At 43.1% G+C, this 27,802-nt stretch overlaps 1 protein-coding gene across 1 annotated transcript in view; it reads right to left on the bottom strand.

Moving 5' to 3' along the window:
- Nucleotides 1-27,802, bottom strand: part of LOC145394188 (tether containing UBX domain for GLUT4) — a 673,993-nt gene that overhangs the window by 536,055 nt on the left and 110,136 nt on the right. The window contains exon 3 of the mRNA XM_080268173.1: nucleotides 23,737-23,906. Within this exon, the coding sequence (XP_080124299.1) occupies nucleotides 23,737-23,906 (170 nt within the window). The remainder of the gene's footprint in view (nucleotides 1-23,736; nucleotides 23,907-27,802) is intronic.

Raw genomic sequence — 27,802 nt, 5'->3', positions numbered from 1 at the left:
AGTGGCCCTGGTGAGAGAGGATAGTGTTTGGAAACTCCCTGTACTGTTGTTTGCAGATGATACTGTGTTGTTGAGTGAAGACGAAGGGGAGCTGCAAGGCTTGGTGGATGAGTTTGAGAGTGTGTGTAAGAAACGGAATCTAAAGGTGAATGTAGGGAAAAGTAAAGTGATGGTCTTTGCGAGAGGTGAAGTCAGTGAATGTACAGCGAGGTTGGATGGTGAGGAATTGGAAAATGTGAGTACGTTTAAGTACTTGGGTAGCGTGATGAGTAAGGATGGAGGTTTGGAGGGTGAAGTGCTTGAAAGGGTACGGTAGGGAAGAAAGGTTGCTGGTTCTTTGAAAGCAGTGATAAGAAACAGGGAAGTGAGCATGGAAGTGAAAAAGTTACTACATGACAGTATTGTGATACCAACTCTAACGTATGGAAGTGAAGCTTGGACGTTGTTGGAAGGACACAAGTCAAGAGTGAGAGCCGTGGAAATGAGTTATTTAAGAGGAGCCTGTGGAGTCACATGGAGAGACAGGCTGAAGAATGAGGATATAAAGGAGCATTGTGGTGTTGATGTGGATGTGATAGGTAGCGTTATGAGGAACACACTGAGGTGGTTTGGCCATGTGGAGAGGATGGAGGGTGAAAGACTGACGAAGAGAGTGTATGTGAGTGAGGTGGAGGGGGAAAGAGGGAGGGGGAGGCCGAGGATGAGATGGAGACATGGGGTGGAGAGGTATATGAGAGAGGGGGGTGTGAGTTGGGAGCACGGGAGTGAAATGGCAGGGGACAGGGCGACTTGGAGGCGATTTGTTTGTGGCCACCCCAAACGGGATTGAGGCGTCTGGCAATAGATAGATAGATAGATAGTGTATGGTATCGTGTGCTGGGTGTTGTTTTGATGTTCCTTGGTGTGGATGGATGTGCTGCCATGTAATATAGTAGATGTTATGGGTTTGTGGAGGCTGCAGCAAGAAACTGGGTGCCTCTCATGTCTAGGTGATCCTTGACTTTGAGGACTTTGGTTTCTTGATGTAGGACTGTAGGTGGTCTGTGGGTGTAGTAGCTGTGCAGCCAGTGATTATTTTTAGGGCCTTGTTCTGTATGGTCTGTAGAATGTTGTAGTGTGTTTTGGTGAGGTTAGGAGCCCAGGCAGGGCTTGCATAATTCATCACTGGACATATGTATTGTTTGTATACTGTGGTGGTGGTTTCTTTGTTGTGTCCGAATGTTGTATGGGCAAGTGACCTCAAAGCATTGAGTCTTGGTGTTATTTTATTTTTAATGTTTGTGATGTGTTGTTTAAATAATATTGATGTATTGTATGTTACACCAAGGATTTTGGGTGTGTGTGTGTGTGTGTGGTAGGAGAGTGTTGTTTATGGTGAGGTGTGGGATGTGACTCTGTTCTGCTGTCCAGTTTGTGAGAAGGGTCACTGTAGATTTGGCTGGGGCTATTTTGAGCCTGTTTGTGGTGAACCATTCGTGTAGTGTGTTGAGGTAAGGTTGGACGATGTGTGCAGCTGTGTTTGCATTTTGGTGCATACGTGTAAGTGTTATATCATCTGCATAGGAAGCTATGTGTATCTGTGGTGTGTGGGATGTGGGTATGTCGTGCATGTATAGGTTAAAGAGAGTAGGGGACAAAACAGATCCTTGGGGGATGCCGTTTGTGAAGTTTCTGATGTTCGAAGACTGACTATAGTCGGATTCCCGCCCGTTTGCGGCTGAGGTGTGGCCAGCACCTGTGGACAATGGTGCCACGTTTCCCCAACTTGCTATGTGAAACGGAAGCTATTTATGTACAAGGCATCACAAATTCGATAAATTCAGATGAATAAAACTTACACTTGTGTATTTTGATGGATGAATCAACAGTAATCTTATTATGCATAAAATATTTATACAGTAACACAGAAACATGGCACACATATTGTACAGTGTTGCTAAAAGATATTGCAGTCACTTTTAATGGTTTTTAGCGTAGTTTTAGGGTGGGTAATAATATCACAGTTATGGATATAAGATAATGAGCCTGAAAAAAGAAGAAATATGCCAATATCCAAAGTAAAAGAAATAATTCATGTAATTCTTGTGAGTGGCAATACTTACACACCCATCTGGCCTAAAATAAATGTCCCAAGAGAGAATGAGGAGATTCAATGTCCCAAGAGAGAGAGAGAGAGAGAGAGAGAGAGAGAGAGGCATGCATTGAATGCATTGTCGGCATCACTAAATATAACAAAACCAAATTAACAAATGAAAGCACAATTATAAATAACTTATAAAAGAATCAAAAGTACTCAGGGTGGCTCACATTTCCCGCCAGGAGAGAGAGAGAGAGAGAGAGAGGTCTGTCACTGCCTTCTTTGTATTCATTTGTTCCTTTGCACATACTGCACACACTGATATACATTGTTCCTATTGATGCACATATATCTATACACGTAATTTCTCTCTCTCTCTCTCTCTCTCTCTCTCTCTTCTAATACTGACAACGTGGTAGGTGAATCCAGCCCCCCCTTCCCCTCTCCTCCCTTCTTAATCCCTCCTGGGTGTCTCAGGTCAAATCCCCCTTCACACTTCCCCTCCCCCCTGGACCACCACCCCAACAAACCCACATCCACACTCCCACCCACACCTACACCCACACCCCACTACGTCGGGGTGTATGAATCAGTAACGTAACAAACCTCTCAGCAGACAGTAACTTTGACACTCCATCTACTACTAAATATGACAAAACCAAATTAACAAATGAAAGCACAATTATAAATAACTTATAAAAGAATCAAAAGTACTCAGGGTGGCTCACATTTCCCGCCAGGAGAGAGAGAGAGAGAGAGAGATAACGGTATAGAAAACGTGGCAACACTGTACACAGGTGCCGGTCACACCACAGCCGCAAACGTGCGCGAGTCCTACTATAGCAAATGTTACGTGTGCACATATGCCGGTTAAGTAGTTTGCCAGCCATCTTTTTGTGTTATTAAGCATGTTTGTGTTGAGTATTTTGTTTGTGAGGTAGTGGCGGAGGATGGCATCAAAAGCTTTGCTGATGTCAAGTGTGATTAGGAGTGTTCTGTGTGGTGGCCTAGCTGAATTCATGCGATCGAAAACTGAGTAAGGTCTGTAAGAAGGGTGTTTGTGGAGTGTAGTGGCCTAAAGCCTTGTTGTGACTGGGCTAGGGGAGTATGAGGTGTGACTAGTTGTAGTACCAGTCGTTCAGTGACTTCAGAGGGGGTGCAGAGGAGTGTGATGGGGTGGTGTGAGGAGGGTAACGTGGGGTCTTTGTTGGGTTTAGGGATAATGCTGATAATGCCATGCTTCCAGATGTTGGGTATTATGTTGTGTGAGTAGCTGTAGTTTGATATGTTGGTGAGTGCTTGTACACCTTGTGGTCCAAGGTGTTTAACCCGCCGTGTCCCGTCGATGTATGGGTACGTTGCAACGTTTTGCATTTGCCAGTCCCGGCGACGTACCAGTATGTCGCGCAATTGCAAGGTGCATAATTTGCACAATTTTCAAATTTCGCACTTGATTTTTGGTACATATCGTCGCTCGACCTTCCCCTACCTGCCACCAGGCAGGGACACTCGGCGACCCCGTGCGACCCACGCTCATCCGCGGCTCGGTCACTCATCTGTTAGCAACGGTCCTGTTCAGACATGGCGAAGAGAGGTCTCTCAGAGGACGAAATTCAAGCCACCATGGATGCCTTTACAGGCGACAGTGATTCCCCACTGGACGACGAGGTTGTTGACAAAGATTATGTGCAGCCAGTGGAGGAGGAAACCACCAGCAGTGATGAAGAAGCCCCGTCCCCCAGGAAGCAGTAGTACGTGACTTACCATGCTGCTAGAGAGGGGCAGCCAGCCAAAGAACTACGTGCAATATCCTATGCCCAGCCCCAACGTGATGTGGAACCCGAATTCGAGGACGAGGACGAGGACGGAGCCGTGGGATGTGCTGCCACATGGTACGGACGTGAGGTAATTGCTCATCGTGGCCCCGAGTGCACACCACATCAGACAAGCAGGTATGGGCCTAGTACAGTATTTTGTCTGGGGAGGTAGGAAGTGCCATGGAGGGAATGGGGAGTGAAAGGGAAAGTGCAGGGAGGAGTATGGAAAGTGATAGTGGCGGGAGTGAGTCATCGCTCTCCCTAGGTAGTGTGAGGCGGCGAGGTGTATCACGTGAGCGAGTGTGGGTGCGTCCTGTATCACGTGGGGTTGTGATGGAGGGGGAAGGTGGGGAGGAACCACTCCCAAGCACGTCTTATGCTCCCCAATATCCCCAAACACGTGGGCGAGTGAGGGTGCGTGAAAAATCACATGGTGTTGTGATGGAGGGGGAAGGTAGGGAGGAACCACTCCCCAGCATGTCTTATGCTCCCCAATATTCCTGAACTTCATCCCCACAACCCCCTAATGTTCCTCTAGGCCGTAAGGGTAAGGGAAAGGGTAAAGGCAGAGGGAAGAGGAGTGAGAGTGGGGAAGCCCTCTGCACTCCTCCCCAACCTCCCCCACCAGCATCTCCTCCCCACCCAGACGAAGGCGGTGATGGGGATGATGAGGACGAGGGATTTGTGGGATGGAATTGGGAGGATGGGAGTGATTTTTCTCCCCTCATTCACCCCTTCACAGAGCAGGGGTGTGCTGGCTGCATTGCTCCCGGAATTCACCCTAATTCCACCAGGATGGATTTTTTTCCACCTGTTTTTTAGTGAGGCTTTCGAGGAGCAGATTGTTTACCAAACCAACTGTTTTGCAAGCACCCAGCACCGTGAGAATGAAAGATTGGGAACAAGGAGCAGGCATTCTATCATATATGATTACTCTGTCTCCCTTTCAGAAATGTTCTTATTTTTTGCCCTGGTCCTTTTGATGGGTATTATACGAAAGAACAGAATTCCGGCCTACTGGACAAGGGATCCTGTTATGCTTACACCAATATTTGGCCAAGTCATGAGCCGTAATCGCTTCCAACAAATTCTAAGTCGCCTCCATTTTTATGATGCTGATGATCCTGCAAATGCGAATGATACAGATAAGATGAGGCGAATTAGGTTGGTCTTTGATCACCTGAGGCTAACCTTTCGTACGTCATTTTATCCCTATAGAGACCTCGTCATAGATAAGAGTCTCGTGTTGTGGAGAGGCAATATTTAATTTAGGCAGTATATACCCAGCAAAAGGCACTGTTTTGGGTTCAAGATCTTTGTTATGCATGACTGTAAGACTGGTTATGTGCAAGACATAGTCTTGTACACTGGTGCACAGACAGACATAATAGAAGATCGGAGTATTGGACTGTCGGAAGCAGTGGTAAAGACAATGATAGAAGACTACCTTCATCGTGGTCACGTCCTCTACCTGGACAATTGGTACACTAGCCCTCTTCTCACTCGTTATCTACACATACACGAAACAGGAATCTGTGGAACTGTGAAGGTGAGTCTTTGTTATGTGTGACTGTAGGACTGGTTATGTGCATGACATAGTCCTGTACACTGGTGCACAGACAGACATAATAGAAGATCGGAGTATTGGACTGTCAGCAGCAATGGTAAAGACAATGATAGAAGACTACCTTCATCGTGGTCACGTCCTTTACCTGGACAACTGGTACACTAGCCCTCTTCTCACTCGTTATCTACACATGCATGAAACGGGAATCTGTGGAACTGTGAAGGTGAACCGGCGTCACATGGTCAAGGTAGGGTGGAAACTTGACAGGAATGAGGTTGTCTTCTTCAAAGCCAACAACATACTTGCAACTGTGTGGAACCATAATAGAGAAGTAAGCCTCTTGTCCACTGTTCACCGCCCCTTGATGCACCGTACTGATTCCGTGGATTACCGGAGCGAGAACAGGCGTCACATATGGAAACCTGAGTGTGTCCTGGACTATAACATGAACATGCGCCTGGTGGACCAGTCAGACTCCATGGTATCGACGGTAGAGTGTGCCAGGACCACGATGAAGTGGTATAAGAAACTGTTCTTTCACTTGCTAGATATCACTGCTCTGAATTGCCACCACCTGCACGCCATGACAACAGGAGTTCAGGAAACCTTTGAAGGGTTTTTGTGAGGGAGCTCACAAGAGAGATGTTTGCACGGTATGTTGTTGAAAGACCCCAACATCGCACCCGCACTGCCCCTATTGCCCAAACTCCCCTGAGAATATCTGGCTGCCATTTCCCCATTCCTATCCCTCCCCAGCCAAATAGACCTAAGCCCCAACGCAGGTGTCATGTGTGTAGCAATTCCCAGGTGAGACTCACCACACAGAGGAAGGACGCCCGCTATGAGTGCGTCGAGTGTGACGTGGGTCTCTGTATTCACCCATGTTTCAGCTAGTATCACACCTTGATGCAGCTCTAACATGGTGTGAATGCGATAGGACGCTGTAACTCTGAAGTAAATGCAACAAACAGACGCTCAGTGAAATTATAAGTCCTGTTGATCTGAAAATATTAGTATAAAGTGCATATGGGCAAAACATAAGTGCAAAAATAGTATGTAAGTGTATAAATATGATGTAAGTGGAAACATATCTAGCGAGGGTTTTTTTATGCGATATTCTGTCGCTCAGTGCAATAAATAAGGCCTGTAAATATGTAAATATTATTATGGAAAATGCAAACAGGTATAAGTTCAAATTATTGCAAGTGCTGAAATATATTCTAAGTCAAAATATTCCTAGCGTGTGTATAGAGATGTGATATCCTGACGCTCAGTGGAATGAATAAGGCCCGTAATTATGAAAATAGAAGTCAACAAGTGGGAAAGTGTGTAATATATGTGAAAAATTTGTATGTAAGTGTCTGAGTATCATGTTGGTCGAAACATTCATTGTAAGGGTATTTTCATGCGATATTCTGATGCTCACTAGAATAAATAATGCCTGTAACTATGTCTAGTGCAGTATAGGGGTGTAAATGTGGGTAATGTAAGTGGGAAAGTATAATTGGTGTGAAAAAATAAAGTAGAAGATGAAACACGAGTGTTTGAGACTGTGCTTGCTATGTGAATGTGCGCTAGCATTTCGCTAAATGCCCTCGTAATGAATGTAAATGATTGAAAACATTTACAGTGGTGGAGGAAAGGTTCTATGTTAAGAAAAAAATAACAGGAAAGTGATAAAACAATTGAGTATGTTGAAATACAAGTCATAGCGAGTGCGCTTAGTAAGCAGATGTGCGCTATACTTATGCTGCATGTCATCGTAATGAATGAAAACATCTGAAAACATTTACAAACAGTAAAAATTGGTAAAATGTCAATGAAACAGAAGTATACAAGTAGAAAAAATGATATGTTGACTGATACAAGAAACTTAGCACATAGCATGTTACCACTTGGACCTAACTCACTTTGCTCGCACGAAGGTACAATGCTTATTTTTCATATACAGTATATGTGTTTGAAATTCATTTTATTGTTACTCTTACTGTTTATTAGTTCAAATTCAATAAATGCAGAGGTGTTGTTTGTTGTTTCTCCCAATATTTCCTACCACAGAAAACGTGAGCGCCCCACACGTCAATGATAGAAAACGATACCTGGCGCAGGGGACCTCACCTGTTCCGACCACTTATGGACCACGGTAAGAACTTTCTTGGTGATTTTCCTTTGTTTCTCAACAAAAGCGGAAGTTTTAGCCAAAAAAATTTTTTTCCAAAATAGCTTGGGATTGGGGGGTGTCAGAGGTGCGAAAAACCTCGGGACATGACGGGTTAAGGTGAATGTTGCTTATGTTGTCTGGTCCACAGGCAGATGAGTGCTTGAGGCTGTTAATGATGTGCTTCGTCTGGTTGTAAGCGAAAGGTGCGTAGTCTGGGTCTGTGGGGAACTGTCTCTTACGTCGGATGATACGTCGGTCTTCGGGATGGGGTTTTAGATGGGTGACTTGTGAAAAGTGATTGATGAGAGTGTTTGCTTGTTGTTTGTTTGAGGGAATAGTGTCTGTTGTGATGGCAGCATGTAATTGTGCGGTGTTGCTGTTGGAAAGTGTGATGCTGTTTAGCGTTTTGTAGAGTTTGCTGATGTTTGTTTGGTGGTCAAGTGTTTAGAGGTAATTTTTCCAGTTTAGTGTTTGCTGTTCTGTTATTTCATTGTTCATTTGAGTGTTGAGTTCTTGTATTTGTTGTATGGTGTCTTGTGTATGGGGTGTTTGGGAGTGTCGCAGTGTGTCCCGTTGTCTGATGAGGCCTTGAATTTCTGGTGTGAAGTTGGGGTTGTGTCTCTTTCTGTTGCCTCTAGGGATGTGTCTTTTGTCTGCGTTTTGTATAACTGTGTTGAAAACGTGCACAGCAGTGTTGATGTTTGTGATGGGTGTACTGTTTAGTGTTTCAAAATGTTACTTTGTTTCAGTTACAAAGGCCTCCCAGTTGGCTCTCTTATAATTGGTGTATGTGTGCTTGTGGCCAGCTGGGGTGATTCTGGTTTTGGTAGTGATGATGATCGGGAGGTGATCAGAACCTAGGGTTTTGACCACTCTCCAGGATGTAGTGGGGGCGAGGTTTGGGGAGTAGAAGGTGATGTCTGGGGATGATGGGAGGAAGAGGGCTTGGTGAGGGATATGGGTATATTGGTCTAGACTGTTCAGTATGAAAAGATTATCTGTCTGGGATTGTAGTACCAGCCCTCTGTCTGTGTCAGGGTTGGTGACATGCCAGGCTGATGACTTGGCATTGAAATCACCACCCAGGATGATGTTCGGTATGTTAGTGATGTGGTGTATTTGTGGAGAGTAATTGTGTGGTACTGTGGGGGATGATTGGGGGGGAATGTATGTGTCAGCGATTGTTATGTGTGATTTGTTATCAGTGCTTATTTTAGTTGATTGTGTTTCTGTTGTGGTGTCATGTGGGTGAAGTGACTTTGTGTGTGCGCTGGTATCTGCAAAGTTGATGGATTTGTGTACCGGGTGATGAGTCCACCGCCATCGCCGTCGGCCCGGTCTTGTTGAATGGTGGTGAAGTTATGAAATGTTGGTGTTTTCTGTGCTCTGTGTAGTTTCGTACCTTGTAAGATGGCAATGTGTATGTTCTGTTGTTTGATGAATTGTGTGCGTTCTTGTTTTTTAGTGTTTATGCCATCTATGTTTAACTGAAGGATGTTTATGTTGTGTGTGCGATGTGTGTTGGCTGATGCAGCATGGGGGGTAGGTGGTGTGGGTGGAGGGGAAGGGGTAGGAGGAGGTTGTGTTGGAGGTAAGGGTTGAGGTGGATTAGGATGGGTTGGAATGGGAGAAGTTGGGGGACTGGATGGTGTGGGAAGGATCGGTGGGTTTGGCTGTGGAGGTGTGAAGGAGGCAGGAGTAAGATTGGTAGGGGCGTTGGTGGGTAGGGGGAAGGAGCATACGGAGCAGGTCCAGGTGTCTGTGTAATGTTTTCTGGATGCAAGTGTTGTGCAGGTGTGATGGGTCCAGTTCTTGCAGGAATTGCACTGAACTGAACCCTTTGTCTGTCGGCTCGACGTGACAGGTTTTGAGCATGTTGGACATATGTATTTGTTGGTGGGTCCTGGATTGCTCTCAATGTCCCCAGCTAGAAGAAATCGTCGAGAAATGACAGCCGGGGAGTCATTTCTCAGTGTAGAAAAAACGGTGTTGTGTGTGTTGTGTTGGGCGATGTGGTACTTTCCCGGGAGACCAAAGCCACTCCCTGGCGCTCGGGCCCCGTGAAGGGCCTGGGGGTTTGCAGTGGTTTGGCCCCCATGCTGTCCTCCTCTTCTCTTCGACAGTCTCTGGGGGGTAGACCCACGACGAAGACGCCACTGCTCCAGGAGAAGTGTTTGTGGATGTGGTACACCTGTCACACAATGTGCTGTGACATTGCCTGGCATCTGTTATGTAGTCCATGTGATATGTATCTATTCTCTGCAAGAAGTGCACTGAACAGATCCACATGTTTGTCTTATGCTTGTGATCAGTAGGAAGCAAACTGGGTATATACAGGTAAGCCCTTAATTCATGTGAACTTTTTTCACGCGATTTCGGTTATCCACGAATTTTTCTTACAATAATTAAAACAAAATTATAGTATTCAAATAAATAATTTTAATATACAAGAGAAATAAATAAAATGTAAAAATGTCTACCTGCTGCCCATGTGCATACGTATATGTATGTGTGTGTGTGTGTGTGTGCATGTGTGTGAGGTCGGTCTACCAGTCTACCACGCACCACACATTCAGTTTGAATACGACGGTCGAACCATGCGTGACTCGCGAATCCTTATTTGTGGCTTATTTTTCTGCCTTCCAGTGATTGCTTGCCTTGTCTGCCAACATGGGGCCTAAGCATAGTGCTAGTGATGCATGTGGTAACACACAAAAATGGACTAGTAAAGTGATGTTGCTGACAGAGAAAGTTAAAGTGTTGGACAAACTTAAGGGAGGAATGTCGGTGACAATTCTCCGTCAGGACGATTCCCCGTCATTTATTTACATACCAGTTTACTTAGCAAGTACAGTACACTAGTTTTTTACTTATTTGAGTTATAAAATCCCCCTGAAAAATAGTTACTAAAGTATTAATAATCAATAATAAGTATACTTATAGAATGACAGGAAATCGTCCACGTTTTGATGGTGAATTGACTTCGTGGTGAATTGTCTTGGAACCATGTGTTTAGGGTGAGTCAACTGTTCTTACAATAAAGAAGGCAGAACGTAGCATACGGGAGGCAATGAGGGCTAGTGCACTAGACTGTGCTGAAGTGTCTCCACCTACGCCTGTGAACTGGCTCGGAACCGTATGTTTGGGGTGAATAAGTCAACTGTTTGGACAATAAAGAAGGCAGAATGTAGCATATGGGAGGCAGTGAGGGCTTGTTCACCAGACTGTTGAAGTGTCTCCACCTACGCCTGTGCTTGTCAGGTTTCAGTGTTAAATTTCTTACATTTTTATTGTTTTTCATACTTTATGCTAGTTTATAACGTGTATGTAGTGCATAAACAGTATTATTCAGATGTAATATACTTAGTAGACGTGAGTAATTATGTGCACACAAGGGCAGAACATAAACGCGAATTTACCACATACGTGAAGGGTCTGCGAACGTAACCCTCGAGTGAATTAAGGGCTTACCTGTATATCATGTTTGGGGCCCAGAATGTTCTCAATGTCTCCACATAGTGTGAGAAGCAGTGAAAGGCCTACTGGAGAGTCATTCACTTTGGGGAAGTTTAAGATGCACTAGCTGACCTCTTAGAATCCTTGGTGGTGCTGCTTGATGCACTTCATGAAAATAAACAGACAGAAATAGTATGTCCGGACAGAGCAATGGTCCGAGCACAAACTGGAGATACACGGAAGCTAGCAACATGCCCGATGAGGCACCTGGCAGAAATGTGGGAAAAATAAAATCACTCTTCTGCCTGTACCATGCACCCAATCTGATTTATGTAAAATAGGAAGGATGCATTTCATATTGATATGACTGTAATTGTGGGGTGACATTAATCTGATACCTTTAAACTGATTTGCTTTAAATAAACATTCTACTGTACACAGGGCATACTATGTGTGTGTGGTCTGACAAAGTGTTCGGGTAACTTTAGGAAAGATATTACAGAAAAAGTGAGAGACTTTTGCTGAGTGGCCTATAGCACGCAGTCCTTAACCCTCTCGCACACGATAAGTTTCAGTAAGTTTTCTGGCTCACGATTTTATACGACGAAGCCGCCAGGCTGGGGAGCGCACATGCGGCAAATCTGAGCGAATGAAACACATTCTTGCCTTATTTTCGCCACCCAAAAATCCATGTATTCCCATGAAACCTTCTCAAGGTAGGCATCGATGTTTGTTCTATCTGATAAACAGGACCAAAACACAGGAAAACAACAGCAAAAAAAGTTATTAGCCCTGGAAGCATGGTTGAGTAAACCGTTTTCACTTCCCAACATTGCTGTTTGAATGTTTTTTATCATACAGGAAAATGATCTAATAAGGTTTTATAGAGAATTTCATCAGCTTTCTAACGAAACAAATCCGGTTGAGATATGATGTATACTTTTCGAGAAAATGGCCAAAAACTGAAAGCCATTTTCGGAAAAAATTCACTGACCTCTGATAGCTAAATTTTCCCAGACACCTTATGTTTTTATTACATAGTAATATGCCCAAATTCACCAGCTTTCCCCATCTCAAAGAAGAACCCCATACGCCTCATAGTTCTCGAGTAAATCGAAAGAAAGTACTAGGCACTCCGTCCGTGACTGACTTTCGTGATGAGCGCACGGCGTACGCAATGTTCCCGCCTACGTAACAACGAATTCTTATCATAAATATTACATAGTTATGTATTGTACATACGTAGAATTTACTGCTCTTTATCATGGTTCAAACGTGAAATCGATACGTCCAATAGTTTTCAAGTAATTGGCCGACAAAGTGAGAGTATTATTACGAGCGTTAATCAATGGTAACAGCCGCGAAGAGACACTCATTTCCACCGCCTTTTCTCGCACAAAACATAACATAATGCTTACATTTTGGTATTGATCATACGTAGAATTTAGTGGTATAGATCATGGTTGTTACAAAAAATCGATGTCTAATAGTTTTCGAGTAATTGGCCGACAAAGTGAGGTTAGTACTCCGAGTGCTTGTCACTGATAACAAACGCGAGGAAAAAAAAAAAAAAAACTCGCCTTTTACCCCCCAAAACGCTACCAAAGGCTTACATTCTGGTATTGATTATACGTAGAATTTAGTGGTATTGATGATGGTTGTAACAGAAAATCAGTAAGTCTAATAGTTTTCGAGTAATTGGCCGACAAAGTGAGGTTATTACTCCGAGCGAATGTCACTGATGACAAATGCGAGGAAAAAAAACATTTCCCTCGCCTTTTACCCCCCAAAACGCTACCAAAGGCTTACATTCTGGTATTGATTATACATAGAATTTAGTGGTATTGATGATGGTTGTAACAGAAAATCGATGTCTAATAGTTTTCGAGTAACTGGCCGACAAAGTGAGGTTATTACTCCGAGCGAATGTCACTGATAACAAACGCGAGGGAAAAAAACATTTCCCTCACCTTTTATCCCCCAAAACGCTACCAAAGGCTTACATTTTGGTACTGATCATACGTAGAATTTAGTGGTATTGATGATGGTTGTAACAGAAAATCGATGTCTAGTAGTTTTCGAGTAATTGGCTGACAAAATGATGTTATTACTCTGAGCGCTTGTCACACAACAACCGCTAGGAACAAAAACATTTCTCTCGCCTTTTACCCCCCAAAACGCTACCAAGGGCTTACATTCTGGTATTGATCTTACGTAGAATTTAGTGGTATTGATGATGGTTGTAACAGGAAATCGATAAGTCTAATAGTTTTCGAGTAACTGGCCGACAAAGTGAGGTTACTCTTCCGATCGCTACCAACTTTTACACACACTGTTTTTTCCTTGCACAACTGCCTGAAGACTATGCTACCAACTTTTTTTCCCCCTATCTGTACAGACTGTTACATCTTCCATGGATGTTTTCCTATTGTTATAACCTACTACACATAAACATAATTCTTCTATAGTTAATGCTGTGGAGATTTACTTTCTTTCATATGTGTAATCTGTAAGAGAAAATGGTTATTTGTCTGAAAGTTGGAGAGATAATGGTAATAGATTATTATATATATCAACAAAATTTGCAGAACTCACTGCCTCCAGGGGTGTTGATCCAGTTAGACCAGGGATTTGAAGATGAGGAGTTAGGTAGTGTGTGTGTGAGTCAGCTTCTCCCTGAGAGTATGAGGCAACGCTATTTTTAGCACACACCACACTCGTTCACGGAAACTCGCAGCTTGTTTGACGTATATTTCATACAATTCCATACGCATTTACACTATCAGAATCACAATAATTCCAGCCCTAAAACACCGGTAATTCTCCCCTCCCGACTTCAGGTTTGCCCCTTCACAACACTCTGTTTCATGCCGTACGTAACGCTTGCTGGCTCCATAATTTCACGAAGCCATCCACAGTATCTTTCACACAATATATATTTATGCCTTGGCTTCATTTATATACGTATTTCCACCCACGCCATATGGCCTACGGGGGGGCGGAGTGGCGAAACCCCGCTACACCGACCATGCGTCTGGCTCCAAGGCCCAACGATTGCTAACGGTCAGAATTGCTTTTCAATACATATATGTATGTTCCATCAACAATATCACGTCACTATATGTTCACATACAATGTATTATCTCACTGAGTCAATAGGGCCTTTGCCTCGGGCGAGAGGGGGAGAATTATGGACGATTTAAAGGGAACCACGAGCTGTCAAACACCACCGCCTGACTGCTCGACAAACACTGAGGTTGGAGGGAGCGGGCTGAGGTAGATAAGGCAAAACAGCATTGCCAATGACTTACCTCGAGAGAGCATTGGCGGCGCTATGACATATCAAAAAATCACGCAAATCGGCCTATAAGTTTATTTCTGACGATTATTTTGGTGCTTAAACCACGCGATTCGCGTGACTGTGCCATTTCACAATGGAGGCCACGTCACTCGAATCGAGTGACCGTGTCTGAGAGGGTTGTGGTTTTCCAATACTTAATTAACGCAGTTTTGGTTAACATAACAACTCCTCTGAACATGGTAGCTGATTCACCAGGGGCTGATATATGTGCAGAAAATACGGTCTTTGGGAGAACGTGGAGAGTAGATTCATAATGCACCTGTTTAAGCAATATCTTAATAAACAGTAGGTGTCATAATTATAAAGATGTATGGTTCTGAGACGGACTATCTTTGAATTATCAAATGGCTAGATATGTGCTTAACAGTGATAAAAGCATAATCAACTAGAATGGCGCTCTGTAGAGCGCATACCTCCGCCATCAACATCCATCCAATATTCACTGAAAATTATACGAAAATGTTGAAAAACGCCCTATCTCGCAATGTTAAAGTGTGAAAAAAAAAAAAAAATCCTGGATCTGCATCTTTATCCAGATCTGCACAAAAATTTAATAGAGTCTATTCTAGGCCAAGGCCCATTCTTCTACCAAGTTTCGTGGAAATCCGTCCAGTAGTTTTTGTGTAATCTTGCTCACAAACCAACCAACAAACCAACAAACAAATGGACAGGGGTGAAAACATAACTTCCTTGGGAAAGGTAAATATAGTAACTTTGTGGATGAGAATGATTAGCAAGACAGGAAAGCGCTAAATGGTTTTAGAACTGTAATGTGGGTTAGAAATGTTCGACAACATCAAAACTTTACATGACTGTATTCAAGCCAATTGCGATTTGATCAATGAGACACAAACAATACAGTACCTGGAAAAAGGCATAACTGGAGATAAAATAATAATAAAATAAAATAAACACTCTTGATGAGTGTATGTTACATGATATGGGAAGAGGTAAAACACAAGTGTGCTAACAAAGTTGGATGAACCTGGAACTACAGTATTTAACAACTACTGCACAGCAGACCTTCCATTAGACTTGCCACTTGCACTGGTCCTGTTACATATTTTAACTTGCATAATGAGACAAACCTATACCCAGGCAGTTCCTTACATGATCAGGAACACCATTTGCACACAGACAGAGGAGGAAAGCTTAGTTCAGAAATTCAAAACACCCACCTGGTTATGTGGTACCTACATCATGGGCGGGAGCTAGAAAGGAACAAACCACCACACAGGCACACATGTGCCATAATTATCCTCAATATGGTCTGTCCATTAAAATTCTGAACATCAGTCTATATATTCTAAGCTTGAAAGTGGCAAAAACTGAGCGATATGTGTAAACAATAAAATAAAATGAACAAGCGCTCCTAACACCTGAATGCACATAAAAAGAGCCTAGAACAAAAACAAAACAAACACTGTATACCCTAGGTCAAAGTCAGCTATATTATCTTGGATACAATTATATCACTAGGGCACAGCAATTTCAACTGTCATCTTACAATTTCACAATCTTAAGAAATATAATTTTAGTACAAAACCCAACATAAGATAGTTGCTTACTGATCTTATACAACAAAAAGCAAACAAGAAAACAAAACAAACCTATTCTGGGGTATTTATGGATGTCACAATGACCACTACTTGGTGGTGGCCAGAATTAAGATTCAAGTAAGATGGAGGAAGAGAAGAAGGGAAAGACGACAGGAAGGAATAGTTGCAAGGAGAGTGGAAAGGTTACAAGAAGATGAGAAAAAGGCAGAGTATAAGACAGAAGTGGAGGAACGATTGGGCAAATATGAATTGGAGCAGATGGGAGACGTGGAAGGTGTGTGTAGGATATTTACAGAAGAAATATGTGCAGCATGTGATGTGATGTGTGGAAGGAAGACGGAGGGGGGTGCAAGGAACAGCGTGGTAGAATGAAGAGGTGAGACAGGCTGTGGCACAAAAGAAGAAAGCATACAATGAATGGATGAGAAATAGGGGCGTGGAAGAAGTTGAGAGGCGGAAGAGAGAGTTATATGTAGAAAGAAAGAGAGAGGTGAAAAGATTAGTAAGAGAGAGTAAGAAGAGAGTGGATGAGGAATTTGGAAGGAACTTGAGGGTAAAGTGGAAGGACTGTAAGAAAATATTCTGGAAAGAGGTGAAAAGAGTAAGACAGGGTGGAAGTGAAGTTAGCAAGTGTGTGAAAGATAAAAATGGTAGATTACTAGTGGAAAAGGGAGAAAAAGTGAGCAGATGGAGAGAACACTTTAAGGAATTGTTGAACATAGAGGATGGAAGTAATGAGAGTATAAGTGGCTGGGGAATGGCTGGGAGAAGGAGGGAGGTGAGAAGACAGGAAGAAATCAGTAGGGCAAATATGAATTGGAGCAGATGGGAGACGTGGAAGGTGTGTGTAGGATATTTACAGAAGAAATATGTGCAGCATGTGATGTGATGTGTGGAAGGAAGACGGAGGGGGGTGCAAGGAACAGCGTGGTGGAATGAAGAGGTGACACAGGCTGTGGCACAAAAGAAGAAAGCATACAATGAATGGATGAGAAATAGGGGCATGGAAGAAGTTGAGAGGCGGAAGAGAGAGTTATATGTAGAAAGAAAGAAGGAGGTGAAAAGATTAGTAAGAGAGAGTAAGAAGAGAGTGGATGAGGAATTTGGAAGGAACTTGAGGGTAAAGTGGAAGGACTGTAAGAAAATATTCTGGAAAGAGGTGAAAAGAGTAAGACAGGGTGGAAGTGAAGTTAGCAGGTGTGTGAAAGATAAAAATGGTAGATTACTAGTGGAGAAGGGAGAAAAAGTGAGCAGATGGAGAGAACACTTTAAGGAATTGTTGAACATAGAGGATGGAAGTAATGAGAGTATAAGTGGCTGGGGAATGGCTGGGAGAAGGAGGGAGGTGAGAAGACAGGAAGAAATCAGTAGGACAGAAGTTGTGGAAGCAATGAAGAAAGTTAAATCGGGGAAAGTCCCAGGAATTGATGGAGCGTGTGGTGAAATGCTGAAGCATGGGGGAGAGATAGTAGTAGAATGGATGTGGAAGATGTGCAGATTGGCCTGGGAGGAAGGTAGAGTCCCGGAGGATTGGAAGTCAGGTATAATTATTCCCTTGTACAAAAGAAAAGGGGAAAAAGAAGTGTGTGGTAATCATAGGGGCATTTGTCATCTTAGTATAATAGGAAAAGTGTATGGTAGGATACTTATTGACAGAGTTAGAGAAAGAACAGAGAAATTAGTTGGAGAAGAACAGGGAGGCTTTAGGAAGGGAAGAGGTTGTGTAGATCAAATATTCATTCTTAGATCTTTAGTGGAAAAGTTTCTAGAGAAGGGAAAGAAGTTGTATGCGGCTTTCATGGATTTAGAGAAAGCATATGACAGGGTGGATAGACAAGGATTGTGGAAAGTGTTAAGAATATATGGAGTAGATGGGAAGTTGCTGAATGCTGTGAAGAGTATGTACGATGGTGCGAAGGCTGCAGTGCGTGTGGATGGTGAACTAGGTGAATTTTTCTCTTTGAAAGCTGGGTTGAAACAGGGATGTGTCATGTCTCCATGGCTGTTTAATCTGTACATGGATGGGATAATAACAGAGGTACAAGGTAGGGTAGTGGATGTTGGAGTGGCCCTGGTGAAAGAGGATAGTGTTTGGAAACTCCCTGTACTGCTGTTTGCAGATGATACTGTGTTGTTGAGTGAAGACGAAGGGGAGCTGCAAGGCTTGGTGGATGAGTTTGGGAGAGTGTGTAAGAAACAGAATCTAAAGGTGAATGTAGGGAAGAGTAAAATGATGGTCTCTGAGAGAGGTGAAGTCAGTGAATGTACAGTGAGGCTGGATGGTGAGGAATTGGAAAATGTGAGTACGTTTAAGTACTTGGGTAGTGTGATGAGTAAGGATGGAGGTTTGGAGGGTGAAGTGCTTGAAAGGGTACAGCAGGGAAGAAAGGTTGCTGGTTCTTTGAAAGCAGTGATAAGAAACAGGGAAGTGAGCATGGAAGTGAAAAAGTTACTACATGACAGTATTGTGATACCAACTCTAACGTATGGAAGTGAAGCTTGGACGTTGTTGGAAGGACACAAGTCAAGAGTGAGAGCAGTGGAAATGGGTTATTTAAGAGGAGCCTGTGGAGTCACATGGAGAGACAGGCTGACGAATGAGGATATAAAGGAGCGTTGTGATGTGGATGTGGATGCGATAGAAAGTGTTATGAGGAACACACTGAGGTGGTTTGGCCATGTGGAGAGGATGGAGGGTGAAAAACTGACGAAGAGAGTGTATGTGAGTGAGGTGGAGGGGGGAAGAGGGAGGGGGAGGCCGAGGATGAGATGGAGGGATGGGGTGGAGAGGTATATGAGAGAGGGGGGTGTGAGTTGGGAGTAGGGCAGTGAAATGGCGGGGGACAGGGCTACTTGGAGGCGATTTGTTTGTGGCCACCCCAAACGGGATTGAGGCGTCTGGCAATAGATAGATAGATAGACAATGATGCCTGCCGCAGTGTGATAACTGACAATCTCAATGACTGGACATGGTCAAATGTAAGCAATTTCATTTTTTTTTTTTTTTTTTTTTTTTTTTTTAATTCATTGCCAGACGCCATGTATCCCAGACGGGGTGGCCAATGGCTTAGAGTTAATTGTTTTACAGGGAGGGGCACTAATCCTCCACCAACCTCACTTGACACATAGGGATGCCAACAGCATCTGGTGTTCCCAGGCGGTCACCCATCCAAGTACTAACCAGACCCAACGTGTAAGCAATTTAAAGACTATAAATAACCCTGTCAATGCCATAGGAAACCCTAATGCTATAACAAAATTAGCCTACTCTAACTTCCACTGGCCTAACCTAACTGGGGGCTTTGTCCTCCAGACCCCCATGATTTTAACCATCTAGGATTACCACTATGCCTAACCCTCAAAGCCCCAATATCTATCAGACCAAAACTTGAAATTAGTTCTAACCTAACCTGACCTATCCTAATCACACTAAGCTAACCTAGCATACTGGCAAGGAAACTGAATACTGTACTAATTGTAGACCATTTATTAGGAGACTCTGGTCACAAGTTTAGCTCTAGGTGGTGACTTTACTGGAGAGAAAGCAAGCTATGTGTGAGACAGAAAAAGTCTTTATGTATTTCAGAGGGAAAATTTTAACAAATATCCACTATTTGTGGCAATCTATAAAAACAGTGCAAATAACCTGTGAAAGATCAACTTTATAGGAAATGTGAAAGACCCATGCCCCTGTGGTTATATATCAATATATTCTAAATATGATCCGTGCACTACAGTTCATTCATATCATATTGCATAGTTTATAAAGGCTCCAACATGCTTGCATGCACTGACCTTCGTCACCTAATGGTGGTTCTCCACACTGTTCTATCTTTGCCTCCCTGTTCAGTCTCTTATCCCTGAGGTCACACTCTAAGACCTTGTCCTAGCTCCTTTTCTGCCTGCGTCTCACAACTCTACCCCTGACATTCATGCTTCTCACCCTCTGCACCCAACTGTCATCCTCCACCCTATCCACATGCCTAAACCATCTCAATTTACCCCTCCTCATCACAGTACCATTACAAACCAATCCCATCCTTCCTCTTAACTCTTCAATTGTAAACTTAGCCCCTGCAGGCCTCACATTCAAGGACACATTACACATCCATCTAATCACTGTTGTTTCTGTAAGTTTGAGCCCATGAATATCCTCTTCCTATACTGTCATGGTCTCACCACCATACAACATTACACTCCTAACACATGCCACATACAAAGATCCCTTATCACAGAGGAAAAGCCCTCTCAATGTTGGATGACACAACAACTCCCTGAACTTCCTCCAACCACTCCTTACCCTAGCCACATAGCTAGCTCCATCTTCACTTCCAGCACATAACATGTCCCCTAAATAACTAAACTCTTCCACAATCTCAAGACCCTCATCAGCATGTTCAATTCTCTCACATCTAACAATCTCTATGTGTTCTCCTCGACAAAGTGCACACACAAAATCATTATTTCTTAGTCTACCTCTAAAACCACTACATCTCTTATACATCCACTTATCACAAATATTGCACAAAACAGAGCTACTTCCCACATCCTTGTGGCATACTGCACATGGCCACTCTACCTCTGCCTTGACAGTACTGCCACCAACCCCAGATATCATCACTTTTGTTTTATCCACATTTACTTTCTAACGTGTGGTAGGTGGGGGCACTCACCATCCACTCACTCAATGTAGTGCTGCTCTCAGGTGTCTGCCCTGTCCTCTCCTCTATCCTTCTTTCCTTCCATCTTCTTCTATCTTTCTTTCCTTCATTCTTTCCTCGTCCTTCTGCCTACGGGTGACTTTACACTCCCTATTCTGTCTTTCGTTCCTTCATTCTTTCCTCTTCCTTCTGCCTATGGGTGACTCTACACTGAGTGACACGCCAAATGGTTTCCTGTACACCAGGAAACCATTTACTATGCTGGGTGGTAACCATATAACCAAATTTTGGCGCCTTGTGGTTTAGTGGGTAATTATTGTGCTCCAATCGGACTGAGCCCGTGAAGGTTTATGTCCAAGGGGTGGTTGGGGTTTATTGCTCATGTAATGCCACTCTGGGATGGGTGAGGTTGGTCACTTTCATCTTAAATGTCAGGACCAACTGCCTAGCCACGAGCTCCTACGCTCCTCATGGGGCAACATAGGAATGGATGATGGATGGATGGATACTTTCTAATCCTTATGCCCCATTCTCTCTCTCCATTTCCTAAATATTTCCTCGGCCTCCCTTTCATTCTCTGCAATCCCAAGTCATTCCCGTACATCTCCCACGGGAGTCCATTTCTGAAGTCACATGAGAGAGCTTCATGCACCATGACAAACAATAAGGGGCTCAAGACCGACCCCTGATGCACACAAACAGTCACAGAAAACTCATCACTCGAGTCTCCACTCTCTTTCACCTGGATGTGAGCACCCTCATACACAGCCATGAGCACCCAAACCAGCCACTCCTTGATACCAAACATTCTCACTGACCACTTCACTTCCCCAGGGATTCTGCCAAAAGCCTTCTCCAAATCAACAAAAACAAAGTAGGTACAGATCCCTTTTCTTTCCTGTATATTTTTTCTGAAGTTATTGGACAATGAACATGACATCAGTAGTTCCTGTGCCTGACATGAATCCAAACTGCATCTCATCAATATTCACTCTTTCCCTGATCAGATCTTCTTGGCCTCTCTCCATTACCTTCATTACCTGATCCAAAAGTTTTATGCCTCTATAATATCCTCTTTCCATGAAATCACCCATCCCCTTGTGCACACTTACAAGCACACTCTTCAGCCTGCTACCAGGGACAACACACTCATATTTAATCGTCTTTATCAAATCAGCAACTAACCCCACCTTTTTATCTCCTGAGGCCTTCAGCATTTCAGTACTCAGCCCAGCCACTCCTGCTGCCTTCCCCAATTGCACCCTGTTTATTGCCCTGCTCAGATTATCAGCATCAATCAAAGGCCAAGGGCCAAACACTGGATTTGTTGACGAACCATCCCCGTCCGTCAAACTCCTCATTCAACCAGTTATAATGCTCCCTGCATGCATCTTTATTATCCTCGCTGTCCACCACTACCTTTCCCTTATCATTCTTCAGGCACTGCTCAACTATGATATCAATGTTTTCCCTTCTCATCTGCTTTGCCACCTTAAATACCAAATTCTTCCTTTCAGCACTATTTACCTTCTTTCTGGCCCCACACTTGGCAACCAAGTAATCCTCTCTGTTCCCTCCCCTTTTCCATTCCTGGAAAAGCCACCTGATCTCCTTAACTGAAGCTTCTACACCCTCATCCCACTACAATGTCACCTTGTCTTGGTGACACATGTCCATCCACACACACTTTTTTTTTTTTTTTTTTTTTTTTTTTTTTTTTTTAATGTGTCTGACTCTGGACATAGGCTTCACAGCCTGCTCTCAAGGCCCAGTAGTCCTCCTGCATACCGTACACCTCACTACATGTCACCACTTCGGCGCTAACACCCACCGTCCATCTTGAATACATGCTAGGGCTGTCTCATACAGGACTGGTGTATTGGTATTAGCGGGGGTATTTTTACGACATGTCGGCGGGTCTTCTGGTAGATCAGTAACGTCTGATTTCATGAAATTCAAATCCTCAAACTGTTCCCTGCCCCAGCAGAGATTTGAACCTTGGTCCGGTAGGACTGCAGGCCACCTCTCTACCGATTGAGCCACCGCCTCTTGTGACCTCAGTACTGTTCATTTACACTTCTGTCAACAGCTCCCTGCTCAACCACGGCTCTACTCATCTCGCTAAAGATGGAATCCCTCACCTCTTGGTTTTTCAACTTCCATATTTTCCTCCTAGGAGCAATGGCCTTCTTCTTCACCACCCACTCCTTAAGGACCATGTCACATATCAGTAATCTGCGTTGCTGCATACACTCTACACTTTGTATAACTTTTGCATCCCTACCAACCTCCTATCAGCCCTTCTGCCCAAGAAATAGTCAAACTGGTTACTATATCTCTCAGGCTCATACGTAACCAACCTACTGCCTCTTCCCAAAATGCATGTTGCACACAATCATGCTCACTGCCTCCCCAAATTTGCATATCCTCTCTCCTTCCACATAGTATGCGCATCCCCTATGTACCCCTTCATATCCTTGAGCTGTTTCACCCACAAGACCGTCTAAGTCCCCTCTCAAAACTACAATCTCATCATACCCCATACCATTTACCACATTCATTGCCATCCCAGTATCTATCATTTTCTACACCATCCAAGCCAGCCTGTGAAGCATAAAATGATATAAATGAAAGTAAGGCCTGCTGAAAAATGTTTTCACTGCTATAATCATTTCACTCACTTTCATTACATTCATGATACTCACCACCCATTTTTCCTGAACCAGCACACCCCATCACCATACCTACCTATAATTTTCTGCCAAAATAGCTTGCACCTATAGTCCTTCCCGGCAATCATTCTGGCTGATCCTCCCCTATACTTAACTTCCTGTACACAACCAACATCCACCCACCTCCTATCCATAGCCATCACCACTTCTCCTGGTCTACTTTTAAAACTACCCACATTCCATGAGGCCACTTGGAACCCCTTGGGGGGTGGACACTCTCCTGTATATTTTTACTGTACTTCAAAGAGAAAGGCTCCTTTGCCTTACATCATTATAATTCTGGGAAAATGAAAAACTGCCACAACTACACATAATGCAGCGCTGAAGACACTAAAAAATTATTACCTGTGGCAGGAAAGTCATGGATCAGCCTGCAACCTGAGACAGTGATGATATGAACAGTGATGGCAGAGGCAGCACGTGGTGCAGCAGACACCACCATTTCCAACTGGCAGCGATTGGGGATACCAGCATGGCGCACACTTAGGCCATTGTCCAACACACGACGCAAGTGCCTAAAAATTAACAGGCAAAGAAGAAACCACAAAGCATAAGCATAATATTTAAAAAATTAATTAACCCTTCAAAGGCTGGTGGTTTCCCTCAGATGAATTAAACTGTCCAGCAGCAATCTGAATAACAACACCAAATGGTGCAAACACTGCAAAGGTTAATTTCATAATAACATAACCCCTCATTCTTATGAACCTCTATTTATCAAATTTCTGCTTTAATGAACTTTCAGCCAAATGAACAATCTCCTAATGTACAGTACTTAGATAGGTTTAGTATGCACAATAAATATGGCTAACCAATTAAACAAGTGATGACATGGCATGCTGCACAATTTAAGAACAAAAAACTGGAGCACATTATATGGCAACTTAGAGTACTGTAATGTATCTAATAGACTCAGATGTTCTGTGAAATTTTGTTATAAGACAGCACTATGAAGAACAATGAAATGAATACATGAAGGAAGGATACTCAATATATTCAAGGGGTAGGGATATACACTGAAGACCGAACACAATACTGGCATGGGATTGTTGGTGAACCTTTTCTTACAGCTGTACATACAAAACAAACCTGCATTTACAAATTACTACAGAGCACTGAATTTCATGCTCCAATGTTGCCCCAAATTACTTCACTATATTGATGGCCTACTGTATGCTAATGAACATCTGACTGACCGGTACAGTATTCTCAAACTACCGTAATGTAAACCACCTACAGCTGAACTGCAACTTGCATGGTTTGGGGGGACAAGAAACAGGCATGTAAGTTATAAACAATATAAGCAAAAAAGTACTAAATGATGGGGGAAAATAATTTGGAACAATAACCAATAACAGTATCTGATTACAGTAAACCCAGCTAATTCCAATTCATTATCTTCATAATCAAGAAACCCACTAACATGGGCTGGTGAACCACTCCACACTACACTTCCTTAAACTGATCTCAGTCCAGCTTAAACAAGTACAGTCTGAATGCAGTCTGGCTTATCCACATATGCAGACTTATCAATAAATGTCTGAGATCATAAACCTGTAGCATACTATTTGCACACATAATCTGACACTCACAAGTCATGAGACACATCCAAGTAAAGTGTTGGAAGCACATATGCACACATTTGCCAGGCACCTGAGAGATGCTGAGTCTTGTAAACAAAGGCTTGTGGGGTGGGCACTCTCCACATTCTCCTGTTGTGTACCAGAACTGTACATTACTGTACTGTACTTTTTTCTCTGCCTATGGTTTTACCATAATGCACAATAAACACTATAGAAAGTCTTCATACCATCATCATCCAAACCTCGTTTTCCATCTATGAATGACATGAGGAAGGATTTAGAGAGCAAGAAGAAAAAAAAATGAAAGGGAACTAGGAAAGTCTGCCCAAATAAACAGGCCACAGTCTTATTCACTCATGATTCAACTCCCTGGAATTATGACTCCACCTCACAGGCATAAACATCTACACTAAATGCTTCATATTACCAAAAGCCTAGAGGTAATCTGGTGACTATCACATCACTGGGAAAATACTCCAGTGTCAAACCATTTCATTAACTCCTCCCTACAAATTCTTCCATCCAGCTCAATTCACTGTCAGTTCCCGGGCCTCATCAACCTCCATACCCAGATTTCTCGTACATTTGTGTCAAGGGGGGGGGGGGGGATGGATGGCCTTTGTAAGAACACACACATTCCACAGACCCCTCTTGGTTTTACAAAACACTTTAACAGCATAACCAAATCACAAACATGTAACCCCAGGACCCACACTGCCACATCTCCTCATACAAAGAACTGGCACGAATACTTGTGAAACATTATGATAATATGCTACCTTACACCAAGACACAAAGTCCAAAAAACAATTTTCTCTGCAAAGGCAGTTCCTTCCATTATATGACATCAAAATTTCCTTTGCTCCAGATAAAATACAAAACATTACAAAGAAAATAAAGAATTCTACAAGCACAGGCCCAGATGGCATTAGTAATCTGCACCTGAATCAATTAGAACCATTCCTATGCACATTGTAGCATTCCGCAACGATAGACACAAGGAACAGTCATCACTATATTCAATCCAAATAAAGAACCAGCATACCAATCTTCATACAGATCCTCCTGAGCACACCACCCAAGATAACCGAATGCCTGATTCTAAAAGTCATACCTTATATTCCCCTTGTTCCCTCAAAACATGATTTTAAAGCACTTCATTCCATGAACATATCGCTAACCAACCTCATATAACACAAATCTGACAGCATCAAAACCCTGAGACCAGCATAATGTACACTTCCTAAAACAACACAACATTAGTACTGTAAAGCCTTTGATTCCAAACCCTGATACAAACTAATCACAAAACTTACAACACAAACTTAGAAATGATCACAAAGTACTGGCTTGTCAACTACCCAGTACTACAGTAAAGCAGATAAACAAGTGCATGGTACACGCAAGCCATCACAGACATGAAAGTTCCCTTATGGGGCTCACCTGAATTTTGTTATTTCACCTAAATTCTTTAAACTATACTGTACATGCATAAAATTCCCACACTGCAACCACCCACAAATATTCCCTCATAAGAAGAAGATATTACCCTAACAACTACACACCACACTGCAGACAAGGCTTGCTCACCACAACAAAATTACCTTAAAACATTTCTGGCATGAGTCATAAAGACAAGAGGTTAAAAACTGCTCCATCCAAATACGGTACAGTATATCTCCACACTAGTCACAAGTGACAATCACAAGCACAGATACACCCTTAACATTGCACTTAATAATGTTATAATGCCTAATGTCGCTTCTACCAAGATTCTTGGAAGTGTCATATGACACTGATCACCTTCAAGGACCACATACATGACTTTAAGAAGCGATGGACCTCCAGACTCAACACACTTTGGGCCCTTACAGGGACAGACTTTGGGTAACAAAAAGAAACACTCTTCCTACTCTACAAACAGTATATTAAATCATTGATGTCCAATGCTTCCCTGGCATGGGTTCCCTTCTAATCTAAAACCCAATACAAAAGCTTGCTGACCATGTACAGTAAACTCTCAATCATCATCGTTGCAATATCTGGCCCAACACAATATCCGGCGCTGCTGGCTCGGCTCTATTAAAGCCATACTCAGCAAAATTATGCAATATCCAGCACCAAAACAGAACATAACTGGCAGTTCTATGCAATATCAGGTATTGAGGTGTATCGGCCAACTTGTAAACGGTAGCCAACAGGCGCTGTATTACTGTATTGTATAAGCACTTTATTGTATTTTATGCTTAATTTTCATCTTTTACTCAAGGGAAAGTTTTTAGGATAGAGGTTTGAGATGAATAGTAATGCAACATCTGGCTTGATGATCAATACTTATCCGATGGAGGGTACTATGTACTACCCGGTATTCTACTTTAACTGGCATAGGGCCTGGCTGAATTATCCCAGATAATTGAGAGTTTGCTGTAGAATAATGTTCTACATACCACCACTGGCTGCACCAATACCACTGCCATAATTCACCTACATTCTAAAACTAGTCCCCTATTACAAAGAATATCTCTGCATGAAAGGCCCACTGTTCCACATGGCAGCCTGAGCTAACACCCAACACCCCTGGCATCATATGACAGCCATACAACACAAGTAGGCACATAAAATCATCTCCACACAAACAATACCAGGCCGAATGAAACAACATCCCACCTACAAACACTTTTACACAATGGAAAATGCCTAAATACCCACCTCATGCACAGGGCAACACAACACCTCGATCAGAACTATACTACATTCCCCCACCCCCCTTTCCCCCCATGACATCTTAAATAAAACTGAGTCCACCAAGCTAGGCTTAGAGCAGGACA

This window comes from Coenobita brevimanus, chromosome 26 (genome assembly GCF_032717465.1).
Source record: "Coenobita brevimanus isolate Jiangsu-jjx chromosome 26, ASM3271746v2, whole genome shotgun sequence".
Classification (NCBI taxonomy): Eukaryota; Metazoa; Arthropoda; class Malacostraca; order Decapoda; family Coenobitidae; genus Coenobita; species Coenobita brevimanus.
This window is presented reverse-complemented; position numbering and strand designations above follow the sequence as displayed.